Source organism: Catharus ustulatus, chromosome 2 (genome assembly GCF_009819885.2).
Source record: "Catharus ustulatus isolate bCatUst1 chromosome 2, bCatUst1.pri.v2, whole genome shotgun sequence".
Lineage (NCBI taxonomy): Eukaryota > Metazoa > Chordata > Aves > Passeriformes > Turdidae > Catharus > Catharus ustulatus.
This window is the reverse complement of record NC_046222.1, coordinates 48049943-48062671: the sequence shown is the minus strand read 5'-3', so window position 1 is coordinate 48062671 and position 12729 is coordinate 48049943. Positions and strand designations below refer to the sequence as shown.

Here is a 12729-nt window from a genome sequence, read left to right as displayed (position 1 = left end):
TTCCATTTGCTAATTAGAAATGTAAGTTTTTAGGGGACTCTTTCACATTTCGCTGTAAATGTGATTTTTTTTGGTAGCCATTGCCGTATCAGAATAACATAGTGCTCCTGGGCGGCATAGTGAGTGAAACTCACTGACTGCAGTGATGGTGTAAATCGTGACTGTCCATCTGATTTTACATTTCATCTCTAATACAGCAATTGCTCTTGATCGTGATTCTGAGTTAGATATTTAACACCATCACAAGGTAGTATACATTAGCTAATGTCATGCTGCTTTCTCTCCTCATTCTCGTTGTATGTATCATGATTTCAACAGTGTGTTCTTTGTAAAGGGCAACTTCTTACCGTGCTTGGACAGCACTAATTGTGATTAGAACGTGATCCTGATTTTGCTTATCGAACTAACTGTAATCCAGCTAGCTCACAGAGGCCACCCATCCTGAGAAGGTCCTGTTGGTTCTAATTTTTGGGAAGTCTCCTCCTCGTCCTCCCCTTTATTTCCACTATCGAAGCAACTAAGAATACTAATGCTTCAAGAGGCCTCTCCTTAACAATAATAGGTATCACACAGACTTAGAAATATTTGGAGTCATATAATTCAGCTCATACATATAGCACAGCTAAGAATTCATTAAGGTACCAGTTGGGCAAGAATTGGAGATCCATGTGAAAAACAATGTGAAGAAACAAAACGGAGTGTCTAGGAAATGCACACATTTAGTTTGTGTTGACATGTGAAAGTGGTTGAAACTTCTATTTAAATCTTATGCTCAGTCATGTATATATCATGAGTTCTTAAAGGTAGAAGCTTTAGTTGTGTGCTGACAGGAAGCCCCTGCACAATTCCTACGAAGTCTTTGGATTTAGTTCTTGAGAAACATTCTTTAAAGGCAGGAGAACAGGCAATTTCAACAAAGCGTATTTTAATGTGCCAGGACTAGAGTGTGACATGTTTCCTAAAAGATGTGTAGATTGAAGGAACCATCTGAATAAAGCAGATGCAGGAAAATAGAGGTGAAAATGAAATTTTATAAGTTGCTATATAGATCAAGAACTGGGTTTATCTTTAATAATTTTTACCACTGAATTTTGAGGAATTATGTCTGAAGTTCATGGAAACACTTTTGGGAGGTGATTTTGGGGTCTTTCTTTTAATTATTAAAGCTTTTGAACTTTTATTTGCCTTAAAAACGAGACATACTCAAACCTTTTTTTGTTACAAGGTTGAAAGTTTTCTTTTTTTTTAGATGTTGTGCTTAAAATTGCAATATAAATTTGGCAAAGATTTTTCTATTAGTTATTCTTTGCCTTTGTCTATGTAACATTTGTGTAACTTAAGTAGGAAAGAAGTGACAGCCTGAAAAGAGCTTGCTGACAATGATTGCCGTACACTTTTGGCTTCTGGCTTCTGTAAAACTCACTCATTTTAATGCTTTTCTTATAGATAAGTCTGCCATTTAGTACAGCATTTGGTGCTGATACTGAGGGTTCCCAGTGGATTGTGGGTTACCTTTTAGAAAAAGTGATCAGTAACCTGGCAGTGTGGAGTTCAGAGCAGGACCTTGCAAATGATACTGTACAACTGCTAGTAACATTAGTGGAAAGGAGAGAGCGGTAAGTTGCTATACCTCTGGAAGTCAAAAAATTTCTTTTGCTTCCTTTCAAGTTTTTTGGCCACAGTAATCCAGACGTAGGGCGCTTCATATTCATGTCTCTGTAAGTCAAATTACTGTAGTAACATAGCTATAACTGAAAAAGCACCGCAAACTTGTCTGACAAGCTGAGGAGTGAGACCTGTATTTAACAAAACATCACCTAATTTTTATTACTGTTTAGAAGTGCACTCTCCTTCCCTACTTTTGTGTCTCACTCTTAAATGTGAGAAAGGAAAACTCTCCTGGTCTCCACTCTTATTGCAAGAATTTTTGTGTTGCTGTTAATTTTTGCTGATTAGGAGTTCAGATACTGGCTAAGCCAGTATGAAATATGTTTTGTAAACCTAAATTATTTTATTTAAATACAGGATTGTGGATTCACTCAAATTTCAATAAGTTTTCTTTGATATTGCAAACTGTGAAGCAGAAACTTCTTGAATGCTTTATTTCTGTCAATTTATATGCAATTACACATGCAATCATGCATTTACAGTCTACTGAAAGACTGTTCTGAAGTATGAGGATATTAAATGCTTGAGGATTTTTCTTGTAAAAAAAAATTAAACCCCAGAGGAGCTAGTTTTGGAATAAATTGCTTATTTTCTTACGACGTAATGAGACTAAGCTTTTAATCCATGCAATATGTCCATTAACTCTTGTGTTTGTATGTGTGTAAAACTAAAGCACTTCCCTGCTTTTCTCCTGTATGAATTGATCTATTTTCAGAGCATATACTTTAGAACTCTGAGAGCTGAGGCGTTAGTAAGATACAAATCAACAGGCAATTTAGCCTCAGAATAAAGGAATTTTAAAAAATATAGCAACAAAAAATCTTCTGGCAACTGCTAGAAGCCTGATGTGCTCTGTTCATACAATTTTGTGAAGTCTTTAATGAATTTTTTTCCCCTCTTTTAGGGCAAACTTAGTTATTCAGTGTGAAAACTGGTGGAATTTAGCTAAACAGTTTGCAAGGCGAAGCCCTCCTCTTCACTATTTGTCTAGTTCTGTGCAGAGAACGCTAATGAAAGCTTTAGTTCTAGGAGGTTTTGCTCATATGGATACAGAAACAAAGCAACAATACTGGACAGAGGTAAGCTGTTTGATACTTCTATTACCTCTATATAAGCAAGCAGTACAGCAGGTTAATTTATGGAATTTTATAGTGACACAAAATCAATTTTTATAGCTTATTTTGATATTTAATGCTGATGATTTTGAAAAATTATTCTTTTTGATTGTCAATACTTGTATCTGCTGTATCTAAATTGTATCTAAAATACCTCAATCCAAAGAAAAACCACTGATAATTGGGGCATTTGTGAAGCAGACAGTAGAGCAATATGTTTGAAAGAGACTATTATAGAAGATTAAAAATTTCCCTTGCACTGGGATGTTTCTTTTTTTCATTTTAATTTTATGGTGTTATGAATTATTCTGTTACCATTAAATGATAATGACAGTAAGTAAAATACTAATGGGGAACATAATGAAGAGTTTTGACCAGCTCTTTGTGCCCTGGCTCCATTAAAGCTTATATTTAATACCAGAAAGGTTGATGCTAGAAAGTAGCTGAAATGGCATCAGAAAGCACCTCGTGACATTGTAAAGCATTGACCTGAGAAAAACACGCTTTTATTGGCAAAGCTACAAAATTAGTGATTTACGGTTAGACTGTAATGCAGTGGAAGTAATTGAGGGAAAAAAAGAACTATTTTTGTGGAGATTTCTATATTGTTTCCAAATACAGACGATGACAAAAGTGATTTTGCTATTGAGAATCATAATGTGGCAAAGGTAACTGTGAGCATTAATCTTAATGGTTTCATTAATAAGCTGTAACAATTTTTTCCCCTAATGCTGGATTTGAAGGGGATCAAATGCTTTGAGCCAGATACAGTCATTGTCATTTGTTTAAACACTACAAAATTACCTAAAATATTTATGGAGATGCTCATTTTGACACTGGCCTGCGGGCCATGATGGGCAATGAGAAGCACTACTCATTACCACTTCTGCTTGCATTAATGTGACAGATAGTGACATAACCAAGCCATTGGAAACTGGAACTGGTTCTTGTACTGCCGTGCCAAAAGCAATAAGTTTGCTGAATTATTTAAACCTTACATCTCATGTAATAATATGCTTATTTTAATGTGACTTTTCTGAAAAATTTCAAGGTTCTTCAGCCACTTCAACAGCGATTCTTGAATGTGATAAACCAAGAAAACTTTCAGCAAATCTGTCAGGAGGAGGAAGTGAAGCAGGAAATCACTGCTACATTAGAAGCACTCTGTGGCATTGCTGAGGCTACCCAGATTGATAACGTAGCAATTCTCTTCAATTTCCTAATGGACTTCCTTAATAATTGCATTGGATTAATGGAAGTATACAAAAACACACCAGAGACTGTTAATCTCATAATAGAAGTCTTTGTTGAAGTTGCACATAAACAAATTTGCTATCTTGGAGAGGTAAATACAACCCAAAAGGGAAGGAGGGGGCAGAGTGTGTGTGTGCATGCGTGTAAATGTGTGTACAATGCTATTTCTTAAACAAAATAAAATGTAGTGATTTTTAAAGAGAGAAAGAAAGACTTTATGTGCACATCTGTTAAGGAATTCCTCTGTTTTAAAACTTTCAAAGATTAAAAGCAGCATATTTAGACTGTTGTTTGTTTTTTTTACCAATAAATTTAACCACAGTTTATCACGAGTCTGATTCTATGCATGGGTGACAGAAGAGGACAGATATGTTGAGTACTTTTTTATAACAATATGAAACTTCTCTGAAGTGTAGCCTAGGAGAATTGCAGCAGTGTTCTATGTGGCAAATACGTACCACAGAGACAGTGTCTTAGTCCTAGGCAAGGAATTAATAGATCCCAAGAAGTTACCAATTAAAAGTTTGAGTTGGTACAGTGCACTTGCACCTTTGCACCATTGGCTAATTTTGTTTTTGCATCTGGAATATTTCCTGCCTGTTCCAAACTGGGTGTATGCAAATGGTGTATTGTGGCTCCAAATTTCTATAAGTAAAGTTGTCCCCAGGGGATTTTGTTGGTCATCTAGTTTGTGAGATAGTGCGATGTCAGTCTGTCCCAAACCACTCTTGTCTGGATTTTTGTTAAGACTGAGGAGTCAAGCAAATTAATCTTTTACTCTTTCAGTCAGTATCACATCAATATATGGCTATGTGTTCTTACTGTCTAAGGTAGCTGTTCCCTTGATGATTTCTTTTTGGACAGTTGGTACAAAAGTGATCATACATGGAAATTAAAGTCTTGAAGTACTGTCTACCAAGTAATGCCATCTTAAAACAAAGTGTTTCACTTGTAGTGTATGGAAATTTTCTTATTATGTAACATTGTTTTATAGGCCAAAGCCATGAACTTGTATGAGGCCTGCCTAACTCTGCTCCAGGTGTATTCCAAGAATAATCTAGGTCGACAACGGATAGATGTTACAGCAGAAGAAGACCAGTACCAGGATCTCCTTCTTATTATGGAGCTTCTCACTAATCTTCTATCAAAAGAATTCATAGATTTCAGTGATACAGGTATTAAGGAATTGGTAATTGATGAACTACGTGTTGTTTTCTAAACTGTAAGGACCATTTTGGGGTTTGTGTTGAGTCCATGCAAAGTAAAAGCTGAAGTTTAGGCTTGACTAGGTCAGGATATGGAAATTGCTATTTAAAGTAGCAAAGGACTTTTCATGATATTCTAACTTCTTAAGTTATTGCTGTCATAAAATAAATTATGGATGTATGAAACAGCTTGAAATCTGAATGTTGCAAGTCTGAATATGTTGTACCAGCAGTTTTATAACCAAAAGCGCGTAGAAAAGTTGGAGTAGTAAAGTAGTGCAAGAGAGCAGATGGGCAGTCGTCTTAGTACAGGATTTAACTTTTGGGAAATGTTGAGTCATTAAAATTCTATCATGTGAGGGTCTTCTGTGTTCCTCTTTCACAGAACATGCTTTCTGGATTGTGGGTGTAGTTAAGGGTTCCTTCTTGTATCCCAGCCTGTTAGTTTCTTACATGTATTTGCCACTTGGAATTGCACTTGTCCTGAGTATGTTCTGGCAGTTAGCTGTATTGGCTGTGTGCTGTGTGCATTGCTTTTGAATAAGCCAAAACACATTTGCATGGTTCATATCTCATCATGTTCTATACAATTTACACAGATAACAACCCAGGCAGATTCAGTTTGATACCAAGCATGTTTTGATATTAATTGATTTTCTGAGGTACATCTTAAAAGAGAGAACCCTGTGCTCTGAAATACAGTACATAGTTTTGGTTTTGCATCATGCATGTACAACACGAGTACAGAACCAGATTTAGACTTTTTCCATTGAATGGACAACCCGGTGCTTTGTGAAGTATTTGCTTTGAGATCTGGATGTTAGTTGTGTGGAAAACACTTACCATGAAACAAAGTAATGTGAATGAAACCTAGATGCAATGCCCAGAGCTCAAATCTATTGTGAGTTTTCTAGATACTGCTGCTGACTCAATGCAGGAATTACAAAAGTCAGGTCACCGCTGTTTGATGGGAAATGTAGGTCTTAACCTTTAACTGGAGAAAACTGGCAACATCCAAACTGCAGAACTTTCTATGTTAGCTCTTCCATTTTTTTCTCCTTCTGTTCACAAAAGATATTAAAGCATATGTAAGTATATAATACATTTATATAAAGCATAAAAATGGAGTAATATTTTACTCACTATGTGTTTGTGTGCAAGCATGAAGCAGCTATCACTAGAAACAAATGCAATGTTCTGTAATGGAAGGGAGCCCTCAGTATCTGAAGTGTTCTGGTTTAGCATGCCATCTGGTACAAGTGATTATGAAATGCTTAGTCCTAATGAATATAAATATAGAGTGATGTGACAGCCTCCACTCACTAAGTTTCTATTTTAATACAGTGCCTCATGGTTTTGTTTGGAGAGAGGGGACCAGTCCTATTTTTAAAAATGTCTGTATTGTAAAGAAATGGGACTATTCCTTCAAAATCTTCCTTTAATACAAAATCTTCCTTTGATCTTCCTTTGATACAAAATATTTTTCTTTTCTGCAGATGAAGTATTTAGAGGACATGAACCTGGGCAAGTTACAAATAGATCTGTATCAGCAGCAGATGTTGTCTTATATGGGGTTAATCTAGTTCTGCCTCTAATGTCACAAGATCTGCTGAAGGTAAGTATATTTTTACGTGGAGCTGCTAGAATATGAAAGCTTTATCGTAACTAATTTCCCAGAATTTGTTCCTATATGCATTCCACCTCCCTAAGCTGAATTTTCTAGACTTCATAAATGTAAATAACTGTTCTATAGTTCTAAATACTCTTTGAAAAGAAATACTGTGAGCTTTGAAAATGTATATCTGAAGGTTCTAAACAAACTTTTCTTCTAAAAGCGAGTCTGTGCAGATCAATAGCTGAACCTGAAATGTGGCTTACAGAATCCTTTTTCTGATAGTGTCAGAAATGTGACAAGAAGCATAGTGATATGAGTTATGAGCTATGACTATTTATTTCCACAATACAGATGGCTGTCGATCATAGACATCAGCAGCTTGTCAGTAGAACAATATGAAGCAATGGGATGGCAGCATTTCATTGTTTCCCTGTGTTCATGTTTTACTGCAAACCAGGGGAGCGCTTCTGGAGGGTGTCTCAGCTGTCCCCTCTCCACCTGCCTGCTCATCCAGTAGCGCTTGCTGAGCACAAGAGCTGCGTCCCTTTTAGATCAAACCAAGGTGAGGGAGGGATGTGCCCCAGAGCCTCTCAATTGTGCTCCAAATGCTCGTGAGGCTTTTGCCCCACAGGACTAGATTTGTCTGTGTCTGAAATAAAACTCCTTTAGTTTGTATAGAGTATATACCAGACTGCCACCATCTACTGTTTATCTTTAGTAATCTTCTATTACTTTACCATTTTTATTGTATATATAAAAAGTTGTAGCCGTTCTAATGCCTCAAGTTTCCTACTAAAATTCTTTTCTTCAGTGCAAAATCATCAGTCCTGTCTCTTTGTACAGTTGGATATTATGCCAAGATAGTTTCATGATTGAATCTAAAAATACCATGTTTTTCTTTTGACAGTTTCCATCCCTGTGTAATCAATATTACAAATTAATCACTTTCATATGTGAGATATTCCCTGAGAAAATTCCACAACTTCCAGAGGACCTCTTTAAGAGTCTAATGTACTCACTGGAGTTAGGGATGTCATCGTATCCTTTACAGAGCTTGGGAAGGTTTTTTTTTTAAAAACAAGTTGCTTTTATAAGGATCTGTTAGAAATATAATTTTTAATTTTATTCTTTTTCTATCAATATATGCATGTATAATGATATATCAGTAATTGACTCTGATCTCTGGGGATTGAGAGTTTCACTGTAATGTCCATTGAGATTCCAGCATTAGCTGAATTGCCTCTGACTTGTGGTGCTTGGGTGCAGCCTTTAAGTAGCTTAGCATGTAAGTTTTTTCTGGCAGCCATTCCTGCCTCCTCCATTACTTCATTTCAGAGTGTGTAACTTCATAAGCCTTCAGCTGGTATCCCAAAGCCATTCCTGAATTAGTCTCTCAGCTGGTAATACAAAACATTGCTGCTGTTCTACTGGGCTCGCTCCAGAGCATTTCCTGTCAGGGTGCCAATGGGCTCTCCCTCTCATAATGGGAGTACCATTTTCACTAATCTGTGGCACGTGTCAGAAACAGATGAGCTTGACCATAAGGGACTCTTTCTGAAAATGTTATGTCAGAGAGGGTTATGTTACCTTAGGGCATGTAGCTAATAAAAGAAGGTAACGAAGTTGGAATCCTTTTCCCCCCTTTTTTCTAACTTTTTTTTTTAATTTGCTTTTTTTCATTAGTAACATTGTAGTGAAAGAAATCTTGAAACATACAAGCATTTCAGATATTTTCTAGTGTCACAGCTACACACAATTTAATTGAAGTCCAGCTTCAGTTCTTTAACACCCATTATCAGAATGAGCTCAGAGGTTTGCCAGCTCTGTCTGGAGGCTGTAACACCATTAGCAGAACAGTGTGCAAAAGCACAAGAAACAGATTCAACCCTTTTTCTAGCAACGAGGCACTTTCTTAAGGTAAGGTGTCTATGTTTTCTGTTACTTTGGTTTTTTTTGCATAAAGGTAGCATCCAGAGGCCAAACAGAGATCATATCTAGATTAATCAGGATAATGCATGTAATAAGAAACAGCTTGTTATCTTAAAAAAAAAAAAAGTTGCAACTTAAGAAGAGAGAGGGCATGAAGAACTGAAGATGTCAAACTGGAGTACAGAAGAAGATGGAGGTGTAGAGGAAACCAGTCCATTGTTGCCAGTAAACAAAGACCTGAGCCTCTCAGAATGCAATTTTTATTTCCGTGCTCTGCACTTGAGATTGACAGTTTTAGCAGTTCCTGGTGAAGCTGTGAACAGAAGGCTTCCAGAATTCTGTGGACTGGAGGCTGGGTAGAGTACTAAAAGAAAAGGCATGAAAAAGAACATAACTGGGAGCTAGAAAGGAAATGCTGTCATTTATTCAATGTATCTAACTAATTACACATTTTCTTAATATCATGTTCAGTACTTTACTTTTAGGACCATTCACTTTAATTAATTTTGGAATGACCTGGTAGCATCCAGGTTCCTACTAACTGGCAACAAAATAATTGTGGAATCTGTGGGCTTGTCTTCTGATTTTGCATGGGTTTCACCAAACTGACATTGGGATTTCTGAGGATTGCTCATTAAATGCTTTCATCAGAAAAGCTGAGCAAATGAGAAATTTGCATAATTTTGTCTTCATGTATCTTCTAAGTTTAATATAGTTTCATTCCTTATAATATTGCTCTTTACTAATCTGTTCCCTGTTTGACTTTATGTGAGCTATAGGAATCTCCAAAACTTGAGGAAAAGTTCTGTATCTTATTCTGGATGAGCAAAGGCTTTTTTCCTTATTTCTCTGGCATATCTGCAGCTTTTGGAGAAAAATACAAATGATGTCATGTTTCTCTGAAGAACAGTTTATATAACTCAACAACAGATTCCAGTGCATTGAGATGTGAATTTATGCTGTTAAGCCATCAACTTTTAAAAAAGAACTTGGCTTTTCAGTTTCTGGTACCTAAATTCAAAAATTAGAAAAAGGGGGCAACAAAGCAAACAGCAACCTTGGATATTTGTAATATATGTTCATTGTTTTTATTAGAAGTGAAGATGAACTTCAGCAGCAAATGTTAATAAAGTAGAAAGTTAAGTATACACTTACACAACTACTTCTGTTTTGCGATTTCAGATGGTTTTTGATATGCTGGTACTTCAGAAGCACAATACAGAAATGACAACTGCAGCAGGTGAAGCATTCTACACATTAGTGTGTTTGCATCAGGTATGGCATTCAGACACACTCTGAAAAGAAGTCATTTGTTAAAGGAGAGTGGTTATTTCTTGTGCACCTGATAAATCTCGGAATCATTTGGGTTTAAAGGGGGGCATCCTCAGGAGGTCTGCCTTTTTCAGCTGCAGGTTCTTGCATTTGTCCTTGCTGAGTTTCACAACTCTCCTGTCAGCTCATTGCTCCAGCCTGAGTAAGTGTCTCTAAATGTCAGTCCTGCCCTTGAATGCACTGTCTGGACTCCCCAGTTTGGTTTTATCCCCAGACTTGAGAAGAGTATATTTCCCCTTCTTCTCCAGGTCACTGACTAAAATATTTAACAGGACAAGGTCCAGATGAGAGCTCTCAGAGCCATTAGGTGCCACAGTACTTCCAGGTGGAACATGAGCCATTAGTCTCAATCCTTTATAGGCTGATGGTACAGGTGTGTTTTTACACATATAGTAGTTCACCCATTCAGACAATAAAATTCTAGCTTGGTTGCAAGGGTGCAGTACACAACTGCTAAAGACCTACTTACCTCAGGCATCCACTGCACTTGTCTTAGGTATAGATGTAAGTCATTCTGTCAAAAAAGACAGGTTGGTAAAGCATTATTTACCCTGGGTGCATCCACACTAGCTGTTCTCAGAATCACAGAATATGCTGACTTGGAAGGGACCCACAAGGACAGTAATGAATGACATGAGTCAGCTTTCTGAACCCTTGGATAGATTTTTGTCAGGCCTTATGAGCCTGCATGCATCACAATTTCTCAAGAGATCCTTGGGTTGATCCTTTTTTATGCATAGTTCGTCTCCTCCTTGAACCTGGTCTCTAGTCACAAAGGTCTGGAAAAACCTGTCAGTGAAGACCAAGGCAAAAGAAAGCGTTGATTATTTCAGCCTTACCTCTTGTCAATCATTAAATTATCTGTTCCATTCAGCAGTAAAACCCGTATTTTCCCTGTTCCTTCTTTTAAAGTAATGGTAGAAGCTGCTTTTGTCTTTGTACTTTGCTAAATTCAGCTTTAGCTGAACTTCATTTTTCTGTAATTGTTCTTGTCTAGGTGATTTTTCTGCTTTCTTCCTTTCTAGCTGTTCCTGCTTCTATTTCCTGCATGTGTTGCCCTTGTGCTGGAGTTCAGTCATTAAGTCCCTGCTTAGCTGAATCAGTGTCCTAATTGTTTTCCTCTGTATCTGGACAGACCATTCTTGTGCTTGGAAGAGGTTGTTCTTAAAGATCTGTCTTTAAGAGCTCTCTTGAGCTCTTTTTGTCTTCAGAGCTCACTCCCACAGGATCCTACCCACCAGTCATGAAGAAGGTGATGTCCGCTCTCATGATGTCCGGGTTCTGTACTTGGCTGCCCTCTTTCCTTGCTTTCCTGGGAATCCTTATCTCCCCTATTTAATGATAACTGAAAGGCTGGCATTAATTACCACATCCCTGACCAGGTCTTACTAGTCATAAATAGGAGATGCAAAGTCACACCCCTGGGTAGCCCATCTGGTATGTGAGCAAATGTTAGGGAGATAATCTCTTGCAAGTCTGATCTGGAAACTTTCTCAAGTTGCTTTAAGATGACTAAAAGCCCTGTTCTGGGGATTTGTAACAAGATCTCACCCCAAAAGATACGTCATCTTCACTGCTTCTCCTGTGACCATGGTCCATAAACACTCAACTAGATTGCTGCCCAGTCTTAGAAAACCATCTTTAATTTGAGCTGCCTTTTCACAGAAGTGTCAATCTTCTGTCGTCTTCCACCCTGAAGAGCTCTAACAAGCTTCCACCTGTCCCTTGGAGCACTCCAGTCATGCCATCTGTTCCCACCACATATCAGTGCCTGCAGTAATGTTGCAGCTCTGGACCTGCATGTGGAGCTCTAGCTCCTTCTGTTTCTGAAGTTGAGCACACTTCTACACAGGCATTTCAGCTTGGCCTCCTTTCCATCCTTTCTGAGGAGCACTTTTAAACCCATCACACTTCTTTGTGTTCTTAATACTCTTGGTCTCTGTCTCTTTACTTATCTACAAGTTGTTACTACCATCCCTCAACATGCTCTTTAAAGCCCTTCCTACTGGGTTGGCAAGCCTTTGGCGAAGACAATGCTAAGCCACTTTGTCCTATGGATCCTCCCTGTTGTTAGCAGCCCTTATTCCTCGAAGAGGGACTCATGAACATGTAAGAGGAAAGGACCCTGTGATACCACCCACAGGTGACAAATTCTTGTGTCTACCCTCACCCAAGCCCTCAGGGGTAGAATGGAGGGAACTGCCATTCTGGCTCCTGTCCTTCATCTGTGCTCCTAGAGCTCAGTCCCTTTGGACTTGCTTTAGGTGTGTGCCCCTTGGCAGTGTCCTTCTAGTCATGTCTAACATGTTTCTGTGTTTTACTTCTGTCTAAATAAGCATGAGAGTAAGTAGGAAGCTCTTAGAAATGAATGTAAGCTCTTTGTCCCAGGGAAGGAACCCTAGAAAATGGAGAACCTATGGAAGGAGATGATTGGTATAGAATATGGGACAAGCATCAAGAAAAAACAGTCCAGTTTGCAGGATGCACCTATGCTAAGGAGGAGCCAGAAGGCCCTTAGCCTTAAAATTGTCATATTACTCTGCACTGCAAAGCATTGTGCCTTGCTTTGAAGATTTATTTAGCCTTACTAAAATACCCAGCCTGGATGAAG

The 12729-nt window shown here is 37.9% G+C and overlaps 1 protein-coding gene across 1 annotated transcript in view; it reads left to right on the top strand.

Annotated features, from left to right (window-relative positions):
* The window catches only part of XPO4 (exportin 4), an 82184-nt gene that overhangs the window by 61098 nt on the left and 8357 nt on the right, over positions 1-12729 (top strand). Inside the window, exons 15-22 of the mRNA XM_033051949.2 lie at positions 1447-1616; positions 2573-2747; positions 3835-4128; positions 5032-5212; positions 6739-6857; positions 7765-7895; positions 8657-8774; positions 9969-10061. Of these exons, the coding sequence (XP_032907840.1) occupies positions 1447-1616; positions 2573-2747; positions 3835-4128; positions 5032-5212; positions 6739-6857; positions 7765-7895; positions 8657-8774; positions 9969-10061 (1281 nt within the window). The remainder of the gene's footprint in view (positions 1-1446; positions 1617-2572; positions 2748-3834; positions 4129-5031; positions 5213-6738; positions 6858-7764; positions 7896-8656; positions 8775-9968; positions 10062-12729) is intronic.